Source organism: Podarcis pityusensis (assembly GCF_964106645.2).
Source record: "Podarcis pityusensis genome assembly, chromosome: 8".
Taxonomy (NCBI): domain Eukaryota; kingdom Metazoa; phylum Chordata; class Lepidosauria; order Squamata; family Lacertidae; genus Podarcis; species Podarcis pityusensis.
Window position 1 is genome coordinate 32,026,291 of NC_138033.1, and position 27,252 is coordinate 32,053,542.

Sequence of the window (27,252 nt, forward strand, 5' to 3'; positions counted from 1 at the left end):
TTCAGAATAAAATCTGCTGTTTATTTGCACAGTTAACAGAGCATCTTTGCTATGTATTCATTCCAGAGCAAGAGTCCTTAGACTGAACTAAGCTCACCCAGGATCAATCCCAGATCATGTTATCATAGCCAGTGCTCAGTTCTGGAATATGCTGCATGGCAGTCACAGAGAAGCAAGTGCCTCTGAGCATGGACAGCATGCCTTCGCAATTATCTGTATTTTTTTTACTTTGTTTGCTAATTAATTATACAGCACCATCATTATGTGTGGCACTTTGCAGAATAACATAAGCAAAACAAATACAAAATTAAAAACGTAGAGGTCTTTGCCCTGGAGAATACAGTGGTACCTCGGGTTACATACACTTCAGGTTACATACGCTTCAGGTTACAGACTCCACTAACCCAGAAACAGTACCTCGGGTTAAGAACTTTGCTTCAGGATGAGAACAGAAATCGTGCTCCGGCGGAGCGGCAGCAGCGGGAGGCCCCATTAGCTAAAGTGGTGCTTCAGGTTAAGAACAGTTTCAGGTTAAGAACGGACCTCCAGAACAAATTAAGTACTTAACCCAAGGTACCACTGTATATCGTAATAAATCACAGCATCTAGGATTATTAAATCACAACTTATTTTTTTCCATGCAGGACTGAACTCTGGTTTTTGTTGTTGTTGTTTTTCAGCATTTATTAAAAGAGTGAATGCAAGGGCTTTTTAAAGTCAGCTCTTCAAGGATTAGCCTAGAAGGTTCCCCCCATCCCGTCCTTGAAAATCTGAAATAATATAAGCAATAACTGTTTCCCTATAATAGTTGCAGCCCCGGGGGCCACCAGGTGGCGCATTGGAAGATGGCCGACAATAACATCTCTCTGACCCATACGAGGTAATTAAGAGGCTGCTATGGGAAGTATGCAGTCTTCCTACCCCCCCAAGGAGATGGGGGGGGCTGCCTTGCCAGCGGTGTCCACAATGCACCCCCGGATCCGAGAGTCGGGGGTGCCGGTCACTTGGCACGAGCCCTCGATGAAGTCAGCTCTTCCTGACGCCGATTCCAATCAGCGCCTGCTGGTTAGCTTCAGCTCGGAATTATAATTGGAAATATATAATTGGAATGAAGCTGAAGCACTTACATCAAGCAAAGTTCGAGAGATAAGGCTGCTGATTAATGCATCTCTGTGTTTGGAGCGACGGGAGGAGACAAATAAATCAAGCGATGAACCACCATTACGAGACTGGTATGTGCGGAGCAAAAAAGAGGGGGGGGTGGAGGAAAAAACTTTTATTTTCTTTGCCTCATGTGAGTATTTATAAACCTCCATCCCAAGAGAGACGAATCGTCGCCTTTTACTAATTGCAAGCAAGAATTTAAAAGCTGTGTGGAGTGAATTATTGATTGAAGAGAGGACTGGTAAATATGGAGTGCGGAAGGAAAATTCTATGACGCAGTTGTTAATGGCGTCTTGCTAAGACAGGCTTGTTGAAGAAAGACGAGGGGAGGAGGACCAGGGTCATTGGAATGCAAATGATGGATTGAATGTGATAACCTGGCAGAGCCCCTTTGTGATATATGTGGCAAGCTTGGGAAAATTAATAGGACGGACCGAGGATAAATTTTTGAAGAAGGGGAGTAATGGCGGCTGTCCTTATGAGATATGACTTCTGGAGTGTGCAAAATCCACGCAGATGTTGTTTGTTCTTAACCTGCTTGGGAAGATTATCAGAGATTGCAAAGAAAGGAATACATGATAACAACAAGAAGATGAAGAAGTAATAAAGAGACTACCTGGACAGAGCTGGATAGAATCGTTTGATAAAAGCAGTAACAGAAGTGATGTTTTGATTCTCGTTCGGAGCTTGATGTAAGGGTACCCCCAACAAAATTTAAAAATCTGGCTGTATAATTTGGAAGTAATATGATTTGGAAATAATGTGATTGGATTGGCCTGTTAATAAAAATTATGTTAAAAAAAAAATAGCTGCAGCCCCACCCCACCCTCATCTCTCCTCCACAGGGATTATGAGGAAAGACATCTAAGTCTCACTCAAAGGGTGTAATTTCATCTGAAGTCTGGGATACATCAGGTTCCTTCAAGTCTTCAAGGTGCATCTTGCTACAAAATGTCTCGGTGGGGGAGGAGGGAAGCAACATGAAGGGAGATTTTGCATTGTGTTATTCGGGATGCTCTGAGGTCCATTGTCACACCTGCTGCTCATATTGTCCTTCAGTGGCAGTGAAAAAGTCCTCCAGGACACCTTTCAGGAACTCAAATGTGGGCCGCTGCTCAGGGTTCTCCTTCCAGCACTGAAGCATCAGTTTGTACAGCTCTTCCGGACAGTTTTCAGGTGCTGGCATCCGGTAGCCTCGCTCCAAATTCTGTATGACCTCTGGGTTGCTCATCCCTACAGCCACAACGCAAAGTGTTATGTTAGAAGGAACCTGAGAAAGATAGTAGCATATATGGGTAGACTAGGAGACAGGGTAGTCCCAAGGACATCCAGGCCAATTCTGGAGTCCAAGAAGCAAGATCCCCCACACCTGTATTAAAGGTAAAGGGACCCCTGACCATTAGGTCCAGTCGTGGCCGACTCCGGGGTTGCGGCGCTCATCTCGCTTTATTGACCGAGGGAGCTGGCGTACAGCTTCCAGGTCATGTGACCAGCATGACTAAGCCGCTTCTGGCGAACCAGAGCAGCGCATGGAAACACCGTTTACCTTCCCGCCGGAGTGGTACCTATTTATCTACTTGCACTTTGACGTGCTTTCGAACTGCTAGGTTGGCAGGAGCAGGGACCGAGCAACGGGAGCTCACCCCGTCGTGGGGATTCGAACCGCCGACCTTCTGATCGGCAAGTCCTAGGCTCTGTGGTTTAACCCACAGCGCCACCTGCGTCCCACACACCTGTATTAGGACCAACTAAAAAACACCGCAAAGCAGCAAATTGGCTTTTGAGTTTCAGAGTTCCTCAGACTTGATGTTAACACCACCACTACCACCCGAAAAAAGGATCATGGGAGAAAAGGTGGGACAGGGAATCATAGAAGCTTTGTGTGCAATATTTTAACCATCCTGGTGACTCAGGAAGCTCATAGCAAACTCATTAGGTTGAGGCTGGTATATGCTCAATGGAAAAGATTTCTGGTCGCCCCAAATAAGACTTTGTCTAGGCAGGCACCTGCCCCATCACTTCATTTTGCATTAAAGAAACTAAGGTGGTACCTTCAAAGCACATTTGAAGCACATTCTTTCCCTCAAATAATTCTGGGCACTGTAGTTTACCTGTCACAGTTCTCAGCCACCCTTAACAAACTACAGTCCCATAATTCTTTGAGGGAGGGAATGTGCTTCAAAGGCGCAGTGCATATGCAGCTTAAGTGAACAAAATGTTTGATCCAAGGAGAATTCTAAAATACCGTTATGAGTTTTGGGTGCCAGAGTTTGTAGGTGTCAGGCACCCATAAATTCTAGATTTAGTAAGTGTTAGAATGTAATCAGTGCTTGGAGAGGCACACTCTTAATAGCTGGGCTCAGCTTCTGTGTCCTACCTACCTGATAATGGCCAAGTTGTTCAGCAAACAACACAGGTTGAGGGCCCAGGGCAAAGCGTCTCTGCCAGAAGCAGGTGACAATGGAATCAGAGCATTGCCACTGTGGTTAATAGCCATTAATAGCCATCTACAATGCATCTGCTCACTTTGCTCTTCTGGTCAGATTTCAAAAGTCATGTACAAGCCTTCCCCAACCTGGTGCCCTCCAGAAGTTTGGGACGAAAACTTCCATCAGTTCCAGCCAGCAGCTGATGCTATTTTTCTGCTTGTTCTATTTATTTATTTCATTATTACATTTATACCCCATCTTTTCTCCAAAGTGCTCAAGGTGGATTACACACTTCTACCCCTATCCATTTCATACTCACAATAACCCTGTGAGGTAAGTAAGGCTGAGAGACAGTGACTGGCTCAAGAGCACACAGTGGGCTCCATGGCTGAGTGGGGATTTGAACCCTGGTCTCCTAGCTCCTAGTCCAGTTCTCAAATGACTACACCACATTTGCTTTCCACAGGTAAGAGTTTATGCAAATGTTTTTTTCAGTAGTGCAGATCATCTATCCATTTTATTTCCAGCTATTAAGACTATCTGTATAGAATGATTTTCCTCCTCCCGATTTTCCACCAGTGGAGACTTTAGTGTGGCTTTCTGGCTGAATTTCTGAATTCACAGTGCAAGGCAGGAGAAGGGTTTTGTGGTTTTGTTTTCATAAAGGACTCTGGTTCTCCCTCTGGATACAGAGTACTTTGTGCAGGAGGGGAAATGGTTGCATTTTGCTGCTGAGAAATTCTGACCTGGGTAAGGAATCCGCCCATAGGTGATGATCTCGGTCAGCAAGATCCCGAATGACCAAACGTCTGATTTGATGGTGAATGTCCCATAATTGATAGCCTCTGGGGCTGTCCACTTAATGGGAAATTTTGCTCCTGAAATACACAAAGAATGCAGGGTTATAAGATCCTTGGTGCAGAATTCAGGTATTTTTCCTGGTGCTGTAACTGGTGGCTGTTAACACGCTGACCACAAGAAGGAGCTCTACCTCCACCTGACACCAATGACTGCCCTGCCGACCTACAACCTGGTCCCGAGCAAAGACTTGTTTTTCCCATCCTTACAACCTTTCCCAATGCAGATTTGCAGGGATAGATGCAAAATTCACATTTGTACCACTGGTAAATATTTCTGGCTGCTTGTTCAGGCAACCTAGGCTGGAAATATAAACGCTACTGACTATAAGCAGGAGGAGAGGTGACAGGAACTGGATCTCATTTAGACCTTCATTAGAAGTTAAGAAGAGCTCTGCTGGATCCAGACAAAGGCTCATCTTGCCCAGCATCCTGTCCTCACAGCGGCCAATCAAATGGGAAGCCCATAAGCAGGATGTGAGTGGGACAGCAGCCCTCTTCTCACCCATGATCTCTACCAACTGGTACTCAGTCAGAGGGATGCTGCCTCTGGCACTAGAGGGAGTGTCCTACCAGCCTTCAAAAAGCTGGTGCCTGGTAGATGTTTTGGACTCCAACCGCCATCTGCCCCAGCCAAAATGCTTCCCTGACTGGGGCTGATGGGAGTTGTAGTCCAAAACATTACAGAGTATCAGGTTGGCAAAAGGTTCTATATTATTATTAAAAAATAACTTGAAGCAACTTACAAAAAAAGAATCCCACATACATTAAAACCAACATGGAACTAAAACAATTCAAAGCTAAAAGTACATTCATATTTATAAAAAGGCAGAACTAACACTGAAGGAGGCCACATATAACTGAAGGCCAAAGGACGGGTGGAAAAGAATCATTTTTGCCGGTGCCTAACATTTTGTGTGTGAGCATGCGCACACACTCTCTCACACACCAATTCTGAAGCCACTGTGTAATATATTTCTTTTAAAATAGCTTGACTATACCTCGGTAGTCAAGAGAAATGAGGAGGGGAGAAGGAGTAGACTGGATTTCCCCCCAAAAAAAGATGGAGGAGGAGGAGAAATGGCTTCCTTCTGAAGACTGGGTCCTCCTGCTCTCCATGTAACAGAGGGAACCAGGTTAAAGAAGAAGCAGGCCTTGTTATCTGAGAAGGGGACTTGCTCTCTCCTCACTGCACTGCTGGGTGAAAAATCTCTTCAGAGAGCTCCAGCTACAGGTTGCTTCAGCTCAAAACCGCAGGCCCCCCAGCGCAGCCTCTGTGTGCAAAGCACTTGCTCACACTTCTTCCCTCTCTCACACACACAAAGCAGCCCCCCCACCCCAGCAGGCTCTGGTTTCCTCAAGAGGTGAGTTATTGCTTGAAGCAAAGGCCTAGGCTAAGCAGCTGTGGCTGTCAGTTGCCAAGCTGTGAGATGGGGAACGGGGACTAGTGCTTATTATATGTCTTCACCCACCTGCAGTGGGAAAGGGGCAGGAGAGCAGCTGAACCACCGAGTCCCATAAGACTTTGCGGGGGGGGGAGCATCATGACCCACATTCTAGGGATCCAGCTTCCAGTACTTATGCAGGTGTGTGTGCCATGAAATGCAAGCACATCATCTTTTCCGCAAGCCTATCTGCACATATAAGTCCATAAAAGGCACTAGCCCCCGGGTTGGTAGAAAGTTCTGGCAGAGAAAAAGTGACTATGATGGTGTGGGCATGTAACAGAGGGAACTGCACATGTGAGGATATTTTCACCTGTGAAATAAAGTAATTCCACATTATGCAGGCTTGTAAAATGGCCACTCAGCCTCATGTCACCTCTGGCAAGGAATAATTTTCCCCACTCAAGAAGCTTTGCAAAACTGTCCTCCTCCCACCCACAGCAACCCCATTTTAGGCCAATTGTGGACAGCCTTCAAGCTTGAAGGATCTATGCTGTTGTTTTTTACTAGATCCTCAATGTCCACCAACCATAGTGACTGGGGAGGCACAGCCAGAGGTAAAATTCTGATGTGATTGTTATTGACACTTGATGCAAGAAAAATTTTACTTATGCTCGCCAATCTAAGTGATACAGCTTACTATACATAATGACGTAACTGTAATAACTGCAGTAATTTTGGTATATACAACTTTGTTAAACTATTCAGAAACATTTATCTGAGTGTTTGTTGTTGCTTTCTTTTTATGTAATTGTTGCATGTTGATATGCTCTACTGTAAACAAAGATATATCTCAATGTTTAAAGATGACAAGGATAAAAAACTATGTTACCAAAAAGAAAAAAACCTTTGACTCAGGGTTGGAACCAATTGCCATAGGAAATTGCCTTACACTGAGTCAGATCACTGGTTCATCTAGCGCAGTAGTGTCTACACTGACTGACGGCTGCTCTCCAGGGTTTCAGGAAGGAGGGTTTAGGCAGAGGGGAAGAGAAAAGCCATTTATTGTCGCTAATGTGGGGAGTGGGAATTGGAAACCTCCCTTGATCTATTTGCTGATCATCCATTAGTCATCTACCAGTAGATCCCAATCTACATCCTCACCCCACCCCCGCCTCTGTGTTGGGCCACAGATAAGCCAGGACAGGTACATTTACACCTTGGGGGGTGGTACCAGCTGGCTGGACCCTGCAAGGACCCTTTCCTGTCACAAAGAGGCAAGCAGCAGCTGACAAGACCAGGCTGAGGAAGAAGACCCACCCTCTTGAGCTGTGTACTCATCCTCTATAAGCCGGGCCAGGCCAAAATCAGCAATCTTGCAGCAGAGCATATCTGACACCAAGATGTTGGCAGCTCGCAGGTCACGATGGATATAATTCTTCTTTTCAAGGAAGGCCATTCCTTCCGCTATCTTTATGAGAGAAGAGGATGGGGTTGTTACATATTTCTTTATTGCAATTTCATCCCACTGCTCCCTTCCTTCCAGCAACCCAGTATAAGATTCCTTCCCCTGTTAGGTAGGTTGGAATGATAGTCATTTGAGGATAGTGCATGGCTGACAGTCTCCAAGAAACTTCATGACTGAGGCAGGATTTGAACTCAGGTCTAGCCTCACCACTCTAACCACTGCACCAGACAGGTGAATGTAACCAATAACAACTTTCCCTGCAGTTTTACACTCACTCCGTTGATGCATCTTTCCCCTTTTCTTCTGGCAGATGTTGTGTGCTTTTCACAGCTGCCCAGCGGGCAGAATTTCAACAAGGGCAAATTTATTCCCGGCTGTGTGTCCTTGGTTTTCTAATGTTTGTTTCATTAATATCTTAGCTCTGCACCAAGGAACATAAGCTGGCACATGAGCCTTTCGCACATACAAATATTTATCCTCACAACAATCCTGTGAGGTAGGACAGGTTGAGCAGTAATGATAGTGACTGTCAGGATCACCCAAGGGGTTTCATGGCTGAGCAAGCATGTGAATCCTGCTCCAGGTCTGACACTGGCTTTCAACTGCTTTGGATATTCTGACTTCCTGCACAGAACTCTGGGAATTGTAGTTCTGTGAGGGTGCTGGGCCTCGTCCCCTCAGCAGCAGATATGAACCAAGAAAAATGGCAGTTTGCACTGAGCACTCCAAAAGTTAAATAAAACCTTATTACCTATGTCTTAGGTAAGCTAAGTCCATTATCTGATGGAAAGATTAGACACCCCATGTTTCATTTGTAATGTGGTCATTATTTTAGGTTCTATTTCCCAGCAGAAATCCTTCATCACATTTATTCTGGTGCTGAAATTAAGTTTTTAGGAAATGCAATCCAAACACCCAGCCCATCTCTCCATATCATATATTCCCACCAACTGGTCCTCTTCCACCATCCTCCCAGGTTTTATTCCTTGCCCGCTCTTATCCTCACCTGTGCTGACATATCCAGCAGTTTATAAATGGTCAGCTTGATGCCTTCAACAGCTTTGAGGAAATCCACCAAGTTTCCTGTATGGGGAAGGGAAAAAGCCTATTAAAATATGTGAAGTATATCTCTGCACAGTTCTGCTGACCTATTTTAGAGTTCCGAGCTGCTATCACTCAGCTGTGGTTGTGAACTTGAATATGTTGTTCACCCCAGGGAATGTGTGCTGCTTGTAGACCATCACTAAGGGGGGTGGGGGTTCAGTTGCTAACAGGAAAATTCAGGTTGTCTAATTAAAGTGGATGCTGTACAAGAAACCCACCTGCAAAGAACCCTGGACTTGGGGGGGGGGAGCGGGAAATGCACCGGTAAGTGTGAGAGCAATTTCTTTGAATTGCCTCCCCATAAACAAATCAGAATGAACGCTCAATAAACAACTGGTGTTATCTAACCTCCCTGCAAAGTTTGTGCAAATGAATCAGGATAGATGCTCAACGAACAGGTCGTCTTGAAAAGGCCCACAAGCTTCCTAGAAGCTGGCCAGGCGGCCTCTTTGCATGAGCTGGAGGGAGAAAGAGACCCTTCCCTTGACCTTTGCTGACAGCTATGCATTTTTGGCATCCCACCATTTATTCTCTTTCCTTTTTGCTCTTCTCCCCTTTTCCCCCTAAAGTGTCATCATGGCTTTTTAGATAGCAAGACTCTGTTATTTCTCTTTGTTGGTAATGCTTGACAATTTTTGATGATGATGGATGGAGAAGTAGAAGGATAAATGTCAGCTCTAAGCAGACACCATCTCTGGTGCAGCCTGCTGAAGGGACATATGAGAGCCAAAATGGGTGGTAAAAGCTTTGAGAAGCAGGAAACCCCTCCCAAATCCTCTGGCTATTTTTGTGCCTTGGCAGGCTGCTCCCATTGTAGCTGTAGCTGTGTCGCACAATAACCTGGCACCTAAGGTCAGAAAAGTGGAAATCTGCCCAAAGACCTGTTCCGACCACAATGCAGTAAAGATGGATATGACACTATTACCAACTGGATCCTTTAGATGGAAGATGAATGACAATTTGTTTAGAGATCAGGAAATTACCAAGAAGGCCCAAAAAGTTTTGAAGGATTATTTTGAGATAAACATGAATAATATGGTGGAAAAAAGAATAATCTGGGACGCAAGTAAAGCTGTAATGAGGGGATTCTTGATACAACAGAATGCAGTGAAGAAAAGAACACAAAATGAGAAAAAAGATAAGATCTTGGATAAAATAAAAGAACTAGAGAAGAAACTAAGAGTGAATCCGAAGTCACAGCCAACTCTGAGAGAAATTAAACTTTATCAAACACAATATTCCAAATTGATAAATCAGGAAATTGAATGGAAGGTTAAACTAATGAAACAAAAAACGTTTGAGTCGGCGAATAAATGTGGAAAACTGCTAGCTTGGCAGTTGAAGAGAAGACAAAGATTAAATACTGTTATAAACTTAGAGGTTGATGGAAAAAATATCCAGAATCCAGTGGACATCAGAAAGTGTTTCCAGAGATATTTCAAAAAATTATATACCCAAGGGCCGCAAGATGACGTTGAGATTAAACAATTTTTGGCAAAAAACGGATTATCTAAATTGTCACAAGAAAATAGGACAATCCTGAATTCTAAAATAACACGACAGGAGATCGAACAAGCTATCCAGAACATGCAACTTGGCAAATCTCCAGGACCAGATGGGCTGACCTCCAAGTACTATAAGACACTGAAAGACTACTTGATACAACCTTTGATGGAGGTCAGCAATGAAATTATGGAGGGGAGGAGGGCACCGGAGTCGTGGAAGGAAGCGTTTATCACATTAATACCAAAGTCGGAAGCTGAAAAGACACAACTTAAGAACTACCGTCCCATCTCTCTCTTAAATGTGGATTACAAAATATTTGCAGACATTTTGGCAAATAGATTTAAAAAAGTTTTAAATGAAGTAATTCATAAGGACCAGGCTGGCTTTCTCCCAGGAAGACATCTGTTTGCTAATACAAGGAACATTATTGACATTTTGGAACTTTTGCAAACAGATATAAATACAAAAGCAGTTTTAATTTTTATAGATGCGGAGAAGGCCTTTGACAATATCTCCTGGAAATTTATGATGGGAAATTTAAAAGAGATGGGAGTGGGACGGGGTTTTGAGAATGGGATTGAGGCGATATATTCAGAACAGAAAGCTAAACTGATAGTTAATAATGTGGTTACGGAAGAGTTTAAAATTGAAAAAGGGACACGACAAGGTTGCCCTATTTCCCCGCTGTTATTTATTTCGGTTCTGGAAGTGCTATTGAACATGATTAGAAGGGACCGGTTGGTGGAAGGAATTCAGGTCGGCCAGAAACAATATAAATTAAAAGCTTTTGCAGATGACCTGGTTTTGACCTTGCAGAAGCCAGAGCCCAGTACGAAAAGAGCATTACAACTGATTAATGATTTTGGTCGGGTGGTTGGATTTAAATTAAATAAACAGAAAACTAAGGTTTTGGGGAAAAACTTGACTAATACAGAGTCAGAACGGTTTCAGAATGAGATGGAACTTAATGTGGTAAAAAAAGTAAAATACCTAGGGGTAAACATAACAGTAAAAAATCTAAGTCTATTTAAGGATAACTATGAAAAATGTTGGACAGAAATTAAGAGAGACTTAGATAGTTGGTCAAAATTGAAACTTTCTTTGTTAGGCCGAATTGCTGCTATCAAGATGAATGTATTGCCAAGGATGTTGTTCTTATTTCAAACACTTCAGGTTTTGGACAAAACGGAGTGCTTTCAGAAGTGGCAGAGAGATATTTCCAAATTTGTCTGGCAGGGCAAAAAGCCCAGAATTAAGTTTAAGATATTAACCGATGCAAAACAAAGAGGGGGCTTTGCCCTGCCAGACTTAAAGTTGTATTACGAAGCCGCAGCGTTTTGCTGGCTAAAAGACTGGCTACTTCTTGAAGACACTGATGTGTTGGATTTGGAAGGGTTTAACAATACCTTTGGATGGCATGCATATTTATGGTATGACAAAGTTAAAGCAAACAAGGCCTTTAAGAACCATATTGTCAGAAAATCATTGTTTAATGTCTGGTCAAAATATAAAGACTTGCTGGAAAATAAAACACCAAGGTGGCTTTCACCTTTGGAAGCCAAGGCCCGAAAAAGACCCAATATGGAGGCTAAATGGCCAAAATATTGGGAAATACTAGAAAAGGATGGAGACAAATGGAAATTGCAGAGTCTAGAGAAAATGAAAGACAAAGTGCGAGATTGGTTACACTACGCTCAGATCAAAGAAGTTTTCAAAAATGATAAGAAATTAGGGTTCCAGGTGGAGAAATCGAAACTAGAAACAGAATTGTTAGAACCAAAGATTAAGGTACTTTCAAGGATGTATAACTTGCTGTTGAAATGGAATACACAAGACGAAACGGTTAAATCGGCTATGATAAGGTGGGCACAGGACATTGGGCATAATATCATGTTTGAGGACTGGGAGAGGTTGTGGATTAATGGATTGAAATTTACTGCATGTAACGCCCTGAAAGAAAATGTAATGAAAATGATCTATAGATGGTATATGACCCCAGTCAAACTTGCTAAAATTTACCACCTGTCTGATAATAAGTGTTGGAAATGTAAAGAGTGTGAGGGAACGTTCTTCCACCTCTGGTGGACTTGCCCTAAAGTGAAGGCGTTCTGGGAAATGATTTATAATGAACTGAAAAAGGTATTTAAATATACCTTCACTAAGAAACCAGAGGCTTTCCTTTTGGGTATTGTCGGCCAAGGGGTGGCAAAGAGGGACCAGACATTTTTTATGTATGCAACAACAGCAGCAAGGATACTTCTCGCAAAACACTGGAAAACTCAAGATCTACCCACACTGGAAGAATGGCAGATACAACTGATAGACTACATGGAACTGGCTGAAATGACCGGCAGAATCCGTGACCTGGGAGAAGAGAGGATTGAGGAGGATTGGAAGAAATTTAAGAACTATTTACAAAAACATTGTAATTTGAGTGAATGCTAAATAAGATGCTAGACTAAAACAACTGAGCACCACTAAATTTAGAAGTTTTTTAAGAAATTAAGTAAGACTGTGAAAATTTAGCTCCTTTTGAGAATTATATGAGTATGAAATATAGAAGGGATATAAGATTTTAAATAAGATGATAAATTGCTGACAAAATGTTTTAACGATGAAAATGGGAGCGGGAGATGCGAGGAAGTCCAAAGAAAATGTGAAAATATGTTAAGATTGATGTTACATTGTCTATTATGTCTATTTTTATTGTAAAATTTAATAAATTGCTTTAAAAAAAAAAAAAAAAAAAAATAATTTCCTTCTCTTTCTCCACTGCCTTATGCCAAATCCAGCAAGCGAGCTGGGGTTCTGACCTCCATTAATCTAGAGCAAAGGGCACCGCAGAGGAAGTGTCTAAAACAAATCTGATGATACAAGAGAGGGAGAACAGGAGGAGGAGTGGGGACATGGGAGTCAGCACCCTCTGTCATGGGCAGGGGATAAAAAAAACCCCACGGCTAATTTTACTCCCTTTCCATATTTTTCTTGCTTTTCATTCTATCCCAGGCACAGCCCAAATCTGAACGAAGAGTGGTTATAACATTCAGAGGTACTGTGTGTGGTGTCATACATTTGAGGGTCATCTTTCTGTAGCACACAAATGGGCAGTGAAGGTCAATTGATTGCATGCTAATGGACAGCAAAGGTTGATTGCATGCTAATAGACAGCAGTGGCCAACTGATATTTTCTCAGTGTGCACAAACACCTAAAAGATGCATCTTCGATCAGCTTTGGTGGCTAGATGCTACTGTGTTAGACGGCTCTCGTAGGGACTAAAGAAGCAGTGAGGTTGCCGTGTGGTCAGCCAAACAAAGACTTGAGCTTTGCTTGCCTATCAAAGTTGGAGAGGCCCCTGTGTTTCCTCTTGCTGCCAGCTTCAAGTTCTCTCGTGCCTAATGGGCCAGAATCCACTTAAGGTGACATATCTGCTGTTTATAATACGTTGGAGCCGTATTCTGAGCCATTCTAAGGAGAACAATCAAGTGAACATTCCTGTATTCTTGCTGCCTGGAAGAAGGAGCCTTAGTTGGCTATTTGCCTTCAGAGAAACTGCTTTAAAGATAAGCACTTTCGGTTTGGATGCTTGCCTGTTCCCTCATGCTTAACGTTTGTGCAAATACGCAGGTATCAATGCTCTCCTTTGAGTGCTGTCTCCAGTCATCTCTCCCAACAGGAAAAGAACCCTGAAGCACAAGCCTTCCCCAACCTGAAGACCTATAGATGCTTTGGACTGCAATGCCATCAGTACACAGGCAGTCCAGAACATCTGGAGGGCCTTAGGTTGGGCCCTATAAGACTAGAAAAAACTTCTTCACTCACTGCATACTTAAACTATGAAGGGGGGAGTGTCACGTTAGTGATTTGATTTCTGGGAAATTCTGGGCAGTGGGAGTCAATGGTACCATCTTGAGCAGGTGAGAAGGCCCTGTCTGCTGTCCTGCTGTGCTGCATTGGACACTAGCAAGTTGTCGGGACTCTCTCCCAACGTTGCCAGGAGAAGTTCAGGATGGAACGTGGGACCTTCTGCATGCACAACAAAGGCCCTTCCACTGAGCTATGGCCCTTCCATGGCTGGAGTCTCTGGAGAACCCCCGGCTCAAAACGAAGCTCTGCCAGAGTGAAGGAGCAGGTAATGCTATCTAGCGCCTCACCTTTTTCCATGTACTCAGTGATGATGTACATGGGCTTCTGGGTCACCACAGCATAAAGCCTCACCAGCCGGGGATGCCGCAGTTTCTTCATCAGGTTAGCTTCAGCCAGGAAGGCCTCAGGCGACATGCTGCCTTGCTTCAGACTCTTGATGGCGACTTTTGTGTGGCCGTTATAGTAACCTGCCGAGGGACAGAGTGAGGATCTCAGCTCAGGAGGACTGGAGCCAGGATTTGGGATCGCACCTGGCAATGCATGTACCTCCACAAGGGCACCCTTGATGAGTGAAGGGACCAATGGATGTCTGGTGGAAGAACTGGGGTGTTAAAGGACCCCAAGACTGTCCTCGTTTTTTAATCACTGAAATGTTGCTGGACATGCTTTAAATCTTATCGCCATGAGGGCTAGAAACTTGCTGGGTTTTCCAAAATCAAAGCTGAGGTTCCTTGGCTGAAATCTATGGGCAAGCAGGATGCCGATGACCCCTGCCTCCACCCGTCTTTCCCTGCTGCCACCCCTACTACTCACCCATCCAAACTTCTCCAAACTGCCCAGCTCCCAGTTTCTCCACCAGCTTGAGGCTCTCCCGAGGCACCTCCCACTCATCCTGCCACCAGGGTTTCTGTGGCTTCTGCGTCTGGCAGGGCTTGCCGAGGCGGGTGCAAAGCCCATCTGTGTTGCCTGTGAAGAAACGAAAGAAAGACAGAAGCTGAAGGACAGGAGGGGGGGCAGCAGAAGATGTGTTTACACCATTCGGCTTAGAGAACATTAGAACACAAGAAGAGCCTGCTGGATCAGGCCAATGTCCAATGGTTTCACAGTGGTTTCACAGTGGCCAACCAGGTGCTTGTGCAAAACCTGCAAGCAGGATTTGAGCACAAGAGCTCTCTCCCCTCCTGCAGTTTCCAGCAGCTGGTATTCAGAAGCATTTGCTGCCTCTGACCAGAGGCAGAGCATAGCTATTGTGACTCGCCCTCGATAGCCTGTGGCAGCAGTGGGCAACAAGCACAGGAGGTGGCAAGTGTCACGCTCCTTGTGGGGCCAGATCTGCTACCCCTCCCAGCTGTCCCCAACCTGCCACCTAAGGTGACTGCCTCACCAAGCTTCATGGGCAGTCCAGGCCAGGGCACCAAATGGGTGAAAGCTAGCTTTGAGCAACAGATGTATTGGTGGCACCAGCTTTCATGGACAAGAGCCTCCTCCAGGAGAAGGAGCAGTGTCCTTCCTCCCAGCAGCCAGGACAGGCAGAAAGAGGCTTTCAGGGTCAGGTGGCCTCTCTAGCCTTACTCATATAATGCTCCACCAGCTGGTGCAGGCTCTCAAAGGTGATGCGAGGGGAGATGTAGAAGCCACCGTTGTCCATATTGCGGATCTTATAGTGCTTCACGACTTCTCCCTGGTTCTTGTCAAAGTCACGGATGGAGAGGGAAAAGGAACCTGAGGAGACACACAAGGAAACAGAGCGAAGAGGTTGGATCCTGGATTTCTTTTGTCCCCTTATACCCAGAGACATGTGGGCTCCTCCCCACTCCCCACACAAAAAAAAAAAACCCAGCACTTGCCTTGCTGATTCCCTCCCCCTCCATCAAAATTTCACAGATATTTTCCCCTCAGCTTTTTGTCCCCCTGGCCCTTCCTCTTTCCCCCCTCTGTGGACCCACACTCCAAGAAAATGATGCTGATCTTTAAAAAAGTATTTTATGTACACCACAAAATCATTCAGATATTTTATTTTCAACAGGAACCCCAAATTTTCCTCAAATGTTAAGAATCTCTTCTGGTTCTTCCAACAGAATGGAACAGCACCCTCAGAGTGGTCCAGCCAGGCACCATACCAATGAGATAATATTCAAGAAGTAGCAAGAATCAATACCTGCTGAACACTCTGGTTTAGAACTTAAGAACTAAAGAAGAGCCTGAGGGATCAGGCCAATAGCCCATCTAAGCCAGCATCCTGTTATCTCAGTGGCTCTAGCCTGAGCATGGCTTGGTAAGCTATCACCCAATGGCGGGATGAAAGGGGTGTTTGTGTGTACAAAAGGAAGGTTAGGGAAATTCTCTCAACTCAGGCTGTGTACACATTCCCATCTTAGAGCGCAGCTAGGACCTTCTTTTTCTCTATTCAGAGCAAAGCTAGCTTGGGGGGAAATATGCCAAAGCACAGTACAGTGGTACCTCGGGTTAAGAACTTAATTTGTTCTGGAGGTCCATTCTTAACCTGAAATTGTTCTTAACCTGAGGTACCACTTTAGCTAATGGGGCTTCCCACTGATGCCGCCACCGCATGATTTCTGTTCTCATCCTGAAGCAAAGTTCTTAACCCAAGGTACTATTTCTGGGTTAGCAGAGTCTGTAACCTGAAGCGTCTGTAACCCGAGGTACCACTGTATTTCATAAGAAACGACAATATAGATGTGGATTGTAGCTACAAGTCATGTGTACACACCACTTCCCAAACCAGAAGCAGGAGCACACTGGATGCAAAGTGTGCACACAGACTCTTAAATTTTTTAAATCTTTCTCCAGCCTCTGTTACAATTCCTGGAGATAGAGAATGACCCTATGTGGATACATGTGTGGGGTGGGTGGGTGTGACACACATGCCTGCCCAGGGCCCTCTTCCCCCCACCGCCCCCTAATTTGGGCACAGTGGTGGCGGCTGTTGATTACCTTTGGTGGATTCACTCTCCCGAATGAGGAAAGCGCCGTGCGTGTTGCCTGCGGTCAGGAGCTGCCGTTCTGCATCCTTCCTGCTGAGAGCTTTGAAAAACCAGCTGCAAGAAAGAAGTAGCACAGAGAGGTTTACAGAGTTTGAGCCTTTCAGTATGCTTCAGGTAGGCAACAGCCATTTTAATTTAAAGCAAAAGAAAACATTAATCAATAAAATGTTCAACTTTTCAGGTGTGTGTGTGTGTGTTTAAACAAAATTTCCAAGGAATAACACCCCTTCCAGCACCCACTCTATCTTGAGAACCCAAAGGCCATAGTCACACCAATCATTTGTGAATATGAGGCCTTCTGCATGCCCTTCTCCTTAACAAACAGATTAACTAACAGCGCCACACTAAGCAATGAGTCCCATTGAGTTCAGTGAGATGTACTCAGAGAAGTTAATGGGTATAAGATTGTAGCTTACTTTCAGAGGAACGGTCCTGAGTAGACATGTCTATCCAAGATTGCACTTTTTGGCTACACACTTAAGCACCATTAAACTCTTTGGGACAACCGTGCCTAGGATGGCACTGTAAAATATCATACAGTTGATTACTTTCTATTTAATTGGGTTTTTGGAGGGGCACTGCATGTGGAGAAAAGTGGCGATGTTTTTACTCACGGCTCTTGCTCCAGGGTGTTCATCCTGGCAACAAAGTTTCTTGGAATGTAACCCACTCGCCCGGTGGTGAGAGACTGCGCTTTCCACCATTCCCCAGTCCTAAAGGGGAAGAATTGAATACCAGTCATTCTCCTACCTTTGCTTGATCTTGATCCCACATCCATCAGGCAAAGGGAAAGAACAGACCAAAACCTGATAGTCTTGTGTCACCTTGAATGAGTTCCTTTGCCTTTGATTCTAATCCAGCAAACACACTTGGGCTGCATTCACACGGCAGTTAATTCCATTTCCCCCAATCTTTCCATAGCTATTAGTTTCTGCATTACATTTCTGCTTTCACAAGACATGAAAGCCACCTCCAAATATATAGTGGAATATAGCCACAAGTTTAATGCTGATTTCTATGTTATTTGCTTCCAGGGGAAAAAAAATCTGTTTCATTTCTTTATTCAGTTCAGCTTCTATTGAGCATTTAACTCCAAATGCCAGCAGACACAATGATAAGGGTTTCAACCATCAAAAAATATGGAATTCCCCCCACTGTTTCAGTGAACGTCCAACTTATGGCGTCTACCATTATAAGTATGAGCGCGTTCAACCATATTGACATGTATCAACCATAGTGTCTTGGTCAAAAGAGGTCAACATTTTTTTCTGAATGGCATGGTAGAAGGCCATGTATCATGGGATGCAAACCCACAATGCAGCTGCTGCTGCTGCTTGGGTGTGACAGATGATTATTTTGTTGGTGTGCCAGACCTAAAGGTAACACTCTAACGTGGAAAAAGACTTACTCTTCCAGTACCCGGAGCTGTTCACCTTTCCGAAGCACCAGATCTCCATCATGCAGCGACTCATAATCATATAATGCAACCACCAGTTTATCTATAAAGAAAATCAGCATGTCACTATAAGACAAACCAGGTTTCGGGACTAGAAGAGATGTTATTTTGAATTCAGCTCACATAACATCCACTACCCCCCCCTTCCTTAACGTGGTGCCCTCCAGATGTTTTGGAACACCACCTTCATCAGCTGCAGCCAGCATGTACTGACTGTGCTAATGGGATTTGTAACCCAAAACATCTGGAGGGCACTAGGCTGGAGAAGGTTGTACTCCATGAAGGACTTTAATATTTTCTCAGGGGCTATCATGTCATAATGTGATCCTGCTCATGTCTCAAGATTGAATCACGGGGCCTTTTTGGTGTTGGCACCAAAACTGTGGAATGCCCTTCCCAAGAAGACCTGCTGGTCCCTTCTTGCTTTGCGAAGGACCCTCAAGGTTCATCTCCATGGTGTATAGATGTTTTTAAAATGTCTTTAGTCTGCCTTATTCTGACCTTAGTCTTGCTAGTTGTTTTATGCTTGTGGGATGTAAACACAGGAGCAGTCAATGACAACATTCCTAGAGTGTACATGTTAGAACATGGGGAGGGATGTCTGTCCAGCAAGCAGGTAAACTTCCTGGGGACGGACTTCCTCCGCATGTGACCAGAGGTGGGTGTGGCCTCACCTGTGCAGGTAAATGATAAAAGCACAGGGCAGGCAGCCATTCTCTTGCCGCTTGCCTCTCTTGCCTCTCTCATCTTCATCTTCTGAAGGAGCAACATGCCCTCTTGGCTCTCAGCCAAAAGAGGAGGATAGGACTATCTTGCTATAAAATAGATTCTGAATGTATGTAACCTTTTTAAAGCTGTCTGCCTTCTGGGATTATATTGTGAACAGAACGTGAGTAAACTCTTTTATACTTTTATAAAGACTGTGTCGTGTCTTGTATTTTAAGAGGGAACAAAAGGGGAAATTACCAGAGTAATTATTATAGAGGTTCTAGCGAACCTGTGCAGACGTTACCGTTGCGAACTTAAAGGGGAATGTCATAAACTCTGCTGATATTTTGGGAACTTGTTAGCACAAGTTGGATTATGATATAATCTCACAATATATCCTCTCCTGCACCCCAGAACATTCTCACAATGCTTGACTATGATTTTGATTGTTGTAATGGTTTGTATTCTTCACTAGGTGTTTTGAATGTGCCAGCATAGAAAACCAGAACAGAAATTTATTAAACAAGCAAAGACTGGATCAATCACATAAACAACCCACGCATTCACCATTGTAGAGGGTGGGAGGGATGTTTTTAGTGGTGCCTGTAGAGCGATCAGAAAAGTTCATCTCAGGCTCCTTTGATATGTTTCAGATAACACTGAAATGCAGGTCTTTCACAGTGGTCTGGGCCTCTCTCTGCTAGCTACCATGACACTGGCAATGGCCCCTGGCCTAGCTGGTCTCTGCTCTTGAGTTGCCTATTTGACCAACCCACTCCAAGACTGTTTTTGCATCCCCAATAAATCCAGACAGTCTTTGTGCTATAGTTAGAAGTTGGAAGAAAGGCAAGATTTTAACCTTGAAGAGGTGAGCTGGGAGGAGGAACAGTTTCGCAAGATATCAGAGGATTGCACATTTCAGACCCATTGGAAATCAGCCTCTGTGGAAGAAACAAACTTCAAATCAAGGATCCTTCCATAGCAGTGATCCTCGGGTTTCCCACCAGCCCTACAGTTTTATGACTTCCCCCTTATTTTTCTTGGGCTTTGTCACATTAATGAGAAAATTAATGTGGAAGCAAAGTGGGGCAAACACTTTATGCAGAGTTAGCTAGAATTAAAAGTTGCTCTGCTGGGGCAGGTTGACATACAGCTTGAATACCAGCATCTAAAATTAGGCATTGCAGTTTAATGGACAGGTTGGGGCAGGAAATGGATTAAACAGTAGAAAGGTGCAATTGGGCTTATATCAGAGTAGGGAAAGTGAGCAGCTAGGTCTTGAAGTTTATGCAAAACCTGATAAGGAGCTAGTGTGGGCTTTTAAGAAAAGGAGTGATGCAATTAATCTAGTTATTGTGTGGCAACTTTTGCAAGGTTTCTCACCTGGGACTTGGTGGCAGGGTCAATAGGGTAATGGCATGTCTCACAAATTTCTATGTTCTCATCCCAGTCATCATCGTAGTCACTGCAGCAGCAACCCATAATCTCTGCATGGGGAAAACAAGAGACAGGCTCTAAATTCAGGTTCACGTCCCCGTTCTGCTAAGGACAACATTCATCAAGTCAAAAGAATTAAATGGAGACACTGTGGGGAGAGGGAGAGAGAAAGAGTTTTCTTAGAACAGGAATGGGGTGTCCTCATGTTGTTGTTGTTGTTGTTGTTGTTGTTGTTGTTGTTGTTGTTGTTTGCTTTCCTAACAACCTTAACGCTATTACTGCAAATCCACCCCACATTCCACCATCTGTTATTCCTGTTGTCTCCATAGGAGGCAACTCCTAGGGTCTGAGGAGTCTTCACCCCCTAATAAAATATTTAACGGGGCTGGGGGCCCCCAAAGTTAATGGGCATTGTCATTCAAATGGTGTGTGCGCACCATATCATGTGATTGATTATGCAGGGTGGGGCTTACCCCCCCCCCATATTTCATTCAAGTTGGCATGCCGGTTGTGTCTATATATTTGGCTCATGTAAAAATATTACAAAGCATAATATGAGTCTATGATTTTATTATTTAATTATACAGTGGTACCTCGGGTTAAGTACTTAATTCGTTCCGGAGGTCCGTACTTAACCTGAAACTGTTCTTAACCTGAAGCACCACTTTAGCTAATGGGGCCTCCTGCTGCCGCCGTGCCGCCGTAGCACGATTTTTGTTCTCATCCTGAAGCAAAGTTCTTAACCCGAGATAATATTTATGGGTTAGCAGAGTCTGCAACCTGAAGCGTATGTAACCTGAAGCGTATGTAACCTGAGGTACCACTGTTTAAACAAAAACCAGCAAATCTGAGACCTTCCAGATCTTGTAGGGTTGAAGTCCAAAAACACCTGGAAGGTTAGGACGGTGTGGATTTGAGCATATGACATACATTAAAACCAAGATTCCATCGACACAATTTCTGTTTTAAACCTGCGGCTGACCTCTAACCCTGTTTGCATTATACAGCATTTAGACATGTGAATATTACACCTGGGTGAGATTCTATGAACTTAGAATTGACACATGGGTGAATGCTGGTTTTGCCATAACACAGACATGGAGCTGTTTCATTTGATGCAGGATTGCCCAGTGGGTGGAAATCAATAAATGCATAAACATAACCTTTAACATGTCTCATTATGTTCAGTCACCTCATGTAGTATGTGGATGGATCCTCAACCCCCCTAGAAATTTACTCCATCCACATAATTTGGTTTCATTGAGCAGCTATGGTTGATCACTGGCTAGCATTTCTGAATAATTGGGGGGTGGGGGTCAAAAGGAACCCCAGATTTGGATCAATGGATTCATGCCTGACTGGTGTAAGCAGTGCATGAGTGGAGGGAAACATGCATGAAAACAGGAGAATGGCAATTAATTTACCATAGTTCTCAAGTTTCGTGTGGCTCTCAACCTGGTCGTCCTGTCCCATCCTGTCCCACCCCCTGCCCTGCCCAATCCCAACCCAGTAGACACACAGAGGCATAAAAGGCAGAGTGAAATAAAGGGTGGAGTCATTTACGAGAGGGTTGCCATATTTAAAGAGGTAAAAATCCGGACACCTGCTTGTCCCACAACCATCTGCCACCGTGGAGCCTCAGCTTACAAAGGTTTCTGTTCTGTTCTATATGAACAGTGATCACACACTCCTACAAATTACACTCAAAGGTGTTATAGTGCTCATATTAAGCAAAAACTATTAAAACCACATTGCTGCCTTCTATGATTTGCATGGCTTGCGAAAAGCTGCACCTCTGAAAACTCCAGGTCATAGTGAAGGTGCCCTGTGTGGCAATAGGTTCAATATGTCAGCACACACCTGCCACAACCAGGCCCCTTAAAGAAGATGGGAGAGCTAAGAGGCAAAATCCCAAAATGGTTTTAGACCTTCTAGGGGACAGTGGACATGATTTTCACTGCTCGACATCTTCAAGAAAAATGCAAAGAACAAAATATGGCATTTATTGACCTAAGGCCTTCGGCAATGTAATTTGTAATGCCCTGTGGACTGTCCTTCTGAAAACTGGCTGCTCAGATAAATTTGTGAACATCATTCAACTCCTCCATGATAACAATGGCTCTCAAAGTGAACCATTCACAGTGGAATCAGGTGTTAAACAGGGTTGTGTTATGGCCCCAACTCTATTCATTATTTTCATTGCCATGATCCTACACTTTGTTGAAGGGAAACTCCACACCAGAGTAGAAATCATATATCGAACAGATGGAAAGCTCTTTAATTTGAGTAGACTGAAAGCAAAGAATAAGGTCACGGTAACTTCCTTCATAGAGCTTCAGTATCCTGATGACAATGTAGAATGTGCACACTCAGAGGATGACCTCCAAACCATCCTAAATATCTTTGCAGAAACTTACAAAAAGCTTGGCCTGTCGCTTAACATCCAAAAAACCAAAGTGCTGCACCAACAGTACATAACAACCTCTGCAGCGCCACAAATCCAACTCAATGGTGTAATGTTGGAAAGTGTTGATCACTTCTCCTACCTGGGCAGTTATCCTTCCACAAGAGCCGACATTGATGCCAAAATCCAGCATCGCCTAAGCTCTGCGAGTGCAGCTTTCTCCCGATTGAAGTGCAGAGTGTTTGAAAACAGGGACATTCGCAGAGAAACCAAAATGCTTGTTTACAAAGCTATTGTACTACCAACCTTACTGAATGCTTGTGAAACATGGACCACTTATAAACACCATCTTCAACTCCTCAAAAGATTCCATCAATAGCGTCTCCGAAAAATTCTGCACATCACTTGGGAAGACAGGCAAACTAATGCCAGTGTACTGGCAGAAGCAAAGATCACCAGTGTCGAAGCAATGGTCTTCAACATCAACTTCGTTGGACTGGTCATGTTGTGTGGATGCCTGATTATTGTCTTCCAAAGCAACTACTCTATTCCGAAGTTAAAAATGGAAAGCGTAATACTGGTGGTCAACAAAAGAGGTTTAAAGACTCTCTCAAGGCAAATCTTAAAAAAAAAAGTAGTATAAATACCGACAAGTGGGAAACACTGGCCTGCGAGCGCTCAATTGGAGAACAGCCTTTACCAAAGGTGTCATTGACTTTGAAGACGCTTGAATGAGCTAAGAGGAAGGCACATTTGACAAACCCTCACCGTGATCAACTTCCACCCAGAAACCTATGTCCCCACTATGGAAGGATGTGTGGATCCAGAATTGGCCTCCACAGTCACTTACAGACTCACTGTTAAGACCATGTTCATGGAAGACAATCTTACTCGGCTATGAATGATAGCCATAAGAAGACCTTCAGATTTCCTGTTTATTGAGCATTCACCCTGCTTTGCCTGTGTAGAGGTTATACGATGTCAGCTATTTATTAAGGATCATCCTGATTTTTAAAAAAATGTATTTCACATTCTTCAAGAAATATCAACATAAAAACATGCAGCAGATGAACCATTCTGGTGCGGACCCTGCTATACTGCATATGATGTAACCGCTTCTATTCAAATTTGGACTTTCTGCAATCTTGAGAAATGATGGAAGAACTATAGGGAAAACACAGGAGGGCAAATTGTTGAATGCTGATATCATGTGGATGCCCCACAAAACCTAGGTGAATGAGGAATTAAATGTCTAGTGTTTGAAACTTCCCTAAACCTCATACAAGAAAATATGCATAAAACTGTGGGAGGTAATGAAAACCCAGAACTAGAAAATCTTTCCAATATGATGCACAATTTCTTTTTCTTTTTTCTTTGCTAAGTATGTGGGAGGAAGTCTGGTTATACCCATGATTCAAGTGTTGACAGCTAAGGGAGTGGGATGGTTTGAAAGTACAAAAACATAACAAAAAACGCCTATCATTGCATGTTCCTCCCTGAAGTCTAACAAGGCTTATTCACAAGGATTGGGCCAATTATTGATAGAAGTAAAGGTTCACTTTTCAGTATAGTTTTTAGATTTTGGTAATGGAATAGAATAATAGCCAAATTTATGCACTAGCGAGCAAATCCAGGCTTTAGCAGAATAACTTCTGTCAAAATATTGCTCATTGTTTGATTACTAAACGACTACTACTATAGCTATAGCTAAGTTTGATTACTTAACGACTGCTACTATAGCTAAGGTGAAGGTAAAAAATACAACTCGATTTATATTTAAGACACAGGCTACTATAACAACGAAGATTGCTCAAGTAGATGGACCCTCTAGGATTATATTAAGGATCCTGATTAAGGATTAGATTAGATCCTTGATCTGCAGGAGAAGATAGTAACAGGATTACAATACATTTATTAAAACTACCAATGATTTAGAAGGATATCTATCAGACATAGCCTAGTTTTGTGTTTTTTTACACTGGGTGTTTACAGCGTTAATTATTTCAGTTCATCTGATCAAAAGGATTGGAAAGCCCAGGATCAAAAAAATTGTTTAAAGTTGATGTCTTTGTGGCGCCGGGCAAATTAAAGAACTGCCACTTTACCTTATGTATCAAGATTTAAGGGAGGAAGAGGGTGAAGTTCACCCTGAATAAATATAATAATCACTCGTTATTGGGAAAATATTATAACTATTCTGGAGGGAAAAGACTGAAATGTTATAAATCATATTGCTTGTGTGTTGTATGAAGCTGCAAAATGAGCCCCTACATGTAGCTACCCCCAAATCCCAAGTGGTGAGAAACTCCAGAGGTTTCTGAACTTATCCAGGGTTTGGTTTCATTGGAATGAAGGCCAGCAGAGGCTGTGGTGTCTTTAGGGGATATGGCACCCCTTTCCTTATAAACAAGGACTCAGGTCAGGAGCAAAAATCTAAAAATGGTGCAATGGTTGAGAAAAACTTTATAAAAATGCAGTGTGTTGTAGCAGGGTATTAATTGTTGTTGTTGTTGTTGTTGTTGTTGTTGTTGTTGTTTTTCCAGTGTGCTATAGTGGTTAGAATGTTGGACAAGGAGGTAGGAGATCAGGGTTCAAATCCTCCCATGAGGCATGACCTTTGACCCCATCACTGCTTCTCAGCCTAACCTACCGCGCAGGGTTGCTGTGAGGATAAATGGAGAGAGGGGGGCCCATGTATGCCACCTTGAGTTCCCTGGAGAAAAGTTGGGGTATAAATTAAATAAGCAATGCAATCGCTGAAAGCTGGTGTGGGGCACTGCAGGAACTATGGGGATTACCAATGACGAAGAGAACTACCAGTTCCAGTGTTGCCTCAGCTGCACACACGCATTCATGGGCGTCACAGTCTGCAACACATTTGCCAGGGAGTAATTCAGATTGAACATTTTTGGAACATGTGCTCCCGTAGTAACAGCCCTTTCCAGAACTTACTTTACAGGGTGGGTGTAAGGTCTGCAACAAGACTGGGTATTCAAGGTGCTCCTATTATTTCAATGGGACTTACTCCCAGAGAAGAGCACATAGAATTCTAGCTGGTTCAAGTGCTATGTAAATGTTAAATACTGCTGTTTCATGCTGTACAATAAACATTATTATATAGTATGCACATTAATTAATACAATGCAATATTTGTACTGAAGCACTTTTATCCACCTCAACTATTAATTCTATTATTATTTTGGTTTACTATATCTTTTAAAAAATGAAACTTAAGGCAACTTACAAAAACATTTTCTTTCATCTCTGTTTTTCTCTTATTCACTTAATTGTCATGTATCTTGATTGTGTTCTGTGTGGATATATACATAATTTACGTTGCACACATTGCATTTCTGTGTAAATAGTATATACTTTATGTGATATTTGAGATTCGCTTAGTAAGGCTATAAACATATCACACACACAAAGATATGTATATTGATGTCTACATTTTTAAAGGGAGAAAAGGTTTATGTTTGCCTTCTTAATGGTTTGTGCCTCTCATTTTAAGCTCGTCTTTTTCAATTTTTTATTTTAAATGCACTGCCTGCTTTTCAACCTACAGGGCCCCAAAAGAAAGAAAGAAAGAAAGAAAGAAAGATCAGTGCAGATGTTGAAATTGTAATAAAATTGTTACATTAAAGAAATAAACAATGGGAGATAATGTTATGACGCTTTTAACTCAGAAGCCTCCCCACCACAACCAAATAAAATGTTTTAATGTCTACATAAAAGAACAAATATAATGGACTTGGCAGGTCTTCCTTGGGAGAGAATTCCTGTGTCTGTGTGTACAATTCTTGCCTAGAGTTGAGAACTATATGGGGCCACCTGGTCCTTGTCCACGCCTCACCTGGCCATATTTGCCCTCCGTCACTTACCTGTTGGTAAGGTGAAAACTAGTCTCTCTCCGGTTCCCACAAATTGAAAGGGAGGGGAATGGCTTCTTCCTCATCACATTGGGCAGTGAATCATCGTGTGCCTAGAGTGCAAAAAGGCTCCAGGAGATCTCAGACGCATACTCTGTCCTTCTCTCTCTTTCTCTCGCCACCTTCTCTGCTGATTTCCTGCCCTCCGAGTGCTTTGCACAGACAGCTCTAGAAGCTTGTTCTCAGCACTTGTTTGACCACAAAAGGTTCCAAGGCTGCTAAGAAAACCCAGAGGTTTCCTGCCAACTTCAAAGCCCTCCCCGCTGTCGTGCTGGATGGTGCCACTGGCCCCACGTGGATCCCATGTCCCACATTGTGTAGCTCTTTGCACATTTGACACGGTCAGTTCCTATCCAACCCCAGGGGACTCCTGTGAGCTTAGTTCAGCTGCTAATGTTGTGAAGGCTTCAATGTTTCTGTGTGGCAGCTTTCTTGGCCTCCAAGCCAGCATGGAGTAGTGGACAAAGACTTGGGCCACTCGGTGAGTAGCTCACGATGCCATTATGGTCCTTTTGTTCTCTTAGCCTTGCCCATA

At 43.5% G+C, this 27,252-nt stretch overlaps 1 protein-coding gene across 3 annotated transcripts; it reads right to left on the minus strand.

Annotated features, from left to right (window-relative positions):
• LCK (LCK proto-oncogene, Src family tyrosine kinase) lies at nt 1-26,883 on the minus strand. 3 transcript variants are annotated; one of them, XM_081019616.1, is made up of 13 exons: nt 26,670-26,883; nt 20,331-20,434; nt 19,807-19,888; nt 18,192-18,282; nt 17,398-17,496; nt 16,734-16,837; nt 15,351-15,500; nt 14,592-14,744; nt 14,066-14,245; nt 8,310-8,386; nt 7,156-7,306; nt 4,340-4,471; nt 1-2,397 (listed from the first exon to the last, which is right to left on the minus strand). In XM_081019616.1, the coding sequence occupies exons 2-13, from the start codon at nt 20,427-20,429 to the stop codon at nt 2,195-2,197; spliced, it is 1,521 nt and encodes a 506-aa protein (XP_080875742.1). In that variant the 5' UTR covers nt 20,430-20,434; nt 26,670-26,883; the 3' UTR covers nt 1-2,194. The 3 variants fall into 3 exon arrangements, with proteins under 3 accessions (XP_080875742.1, XP_080875743.1, XP_080875744.1); XM_081019617.1 differs by having other exon boundaries at nt 26,666-26,883; XM_081019618.1 differs by lacking the exon at nt 26,670-26,883 and adding an exon at nt 26,033-26,044.
• Nucleotides 26,884-27,252: the final 369 nt, after the last annotated feature.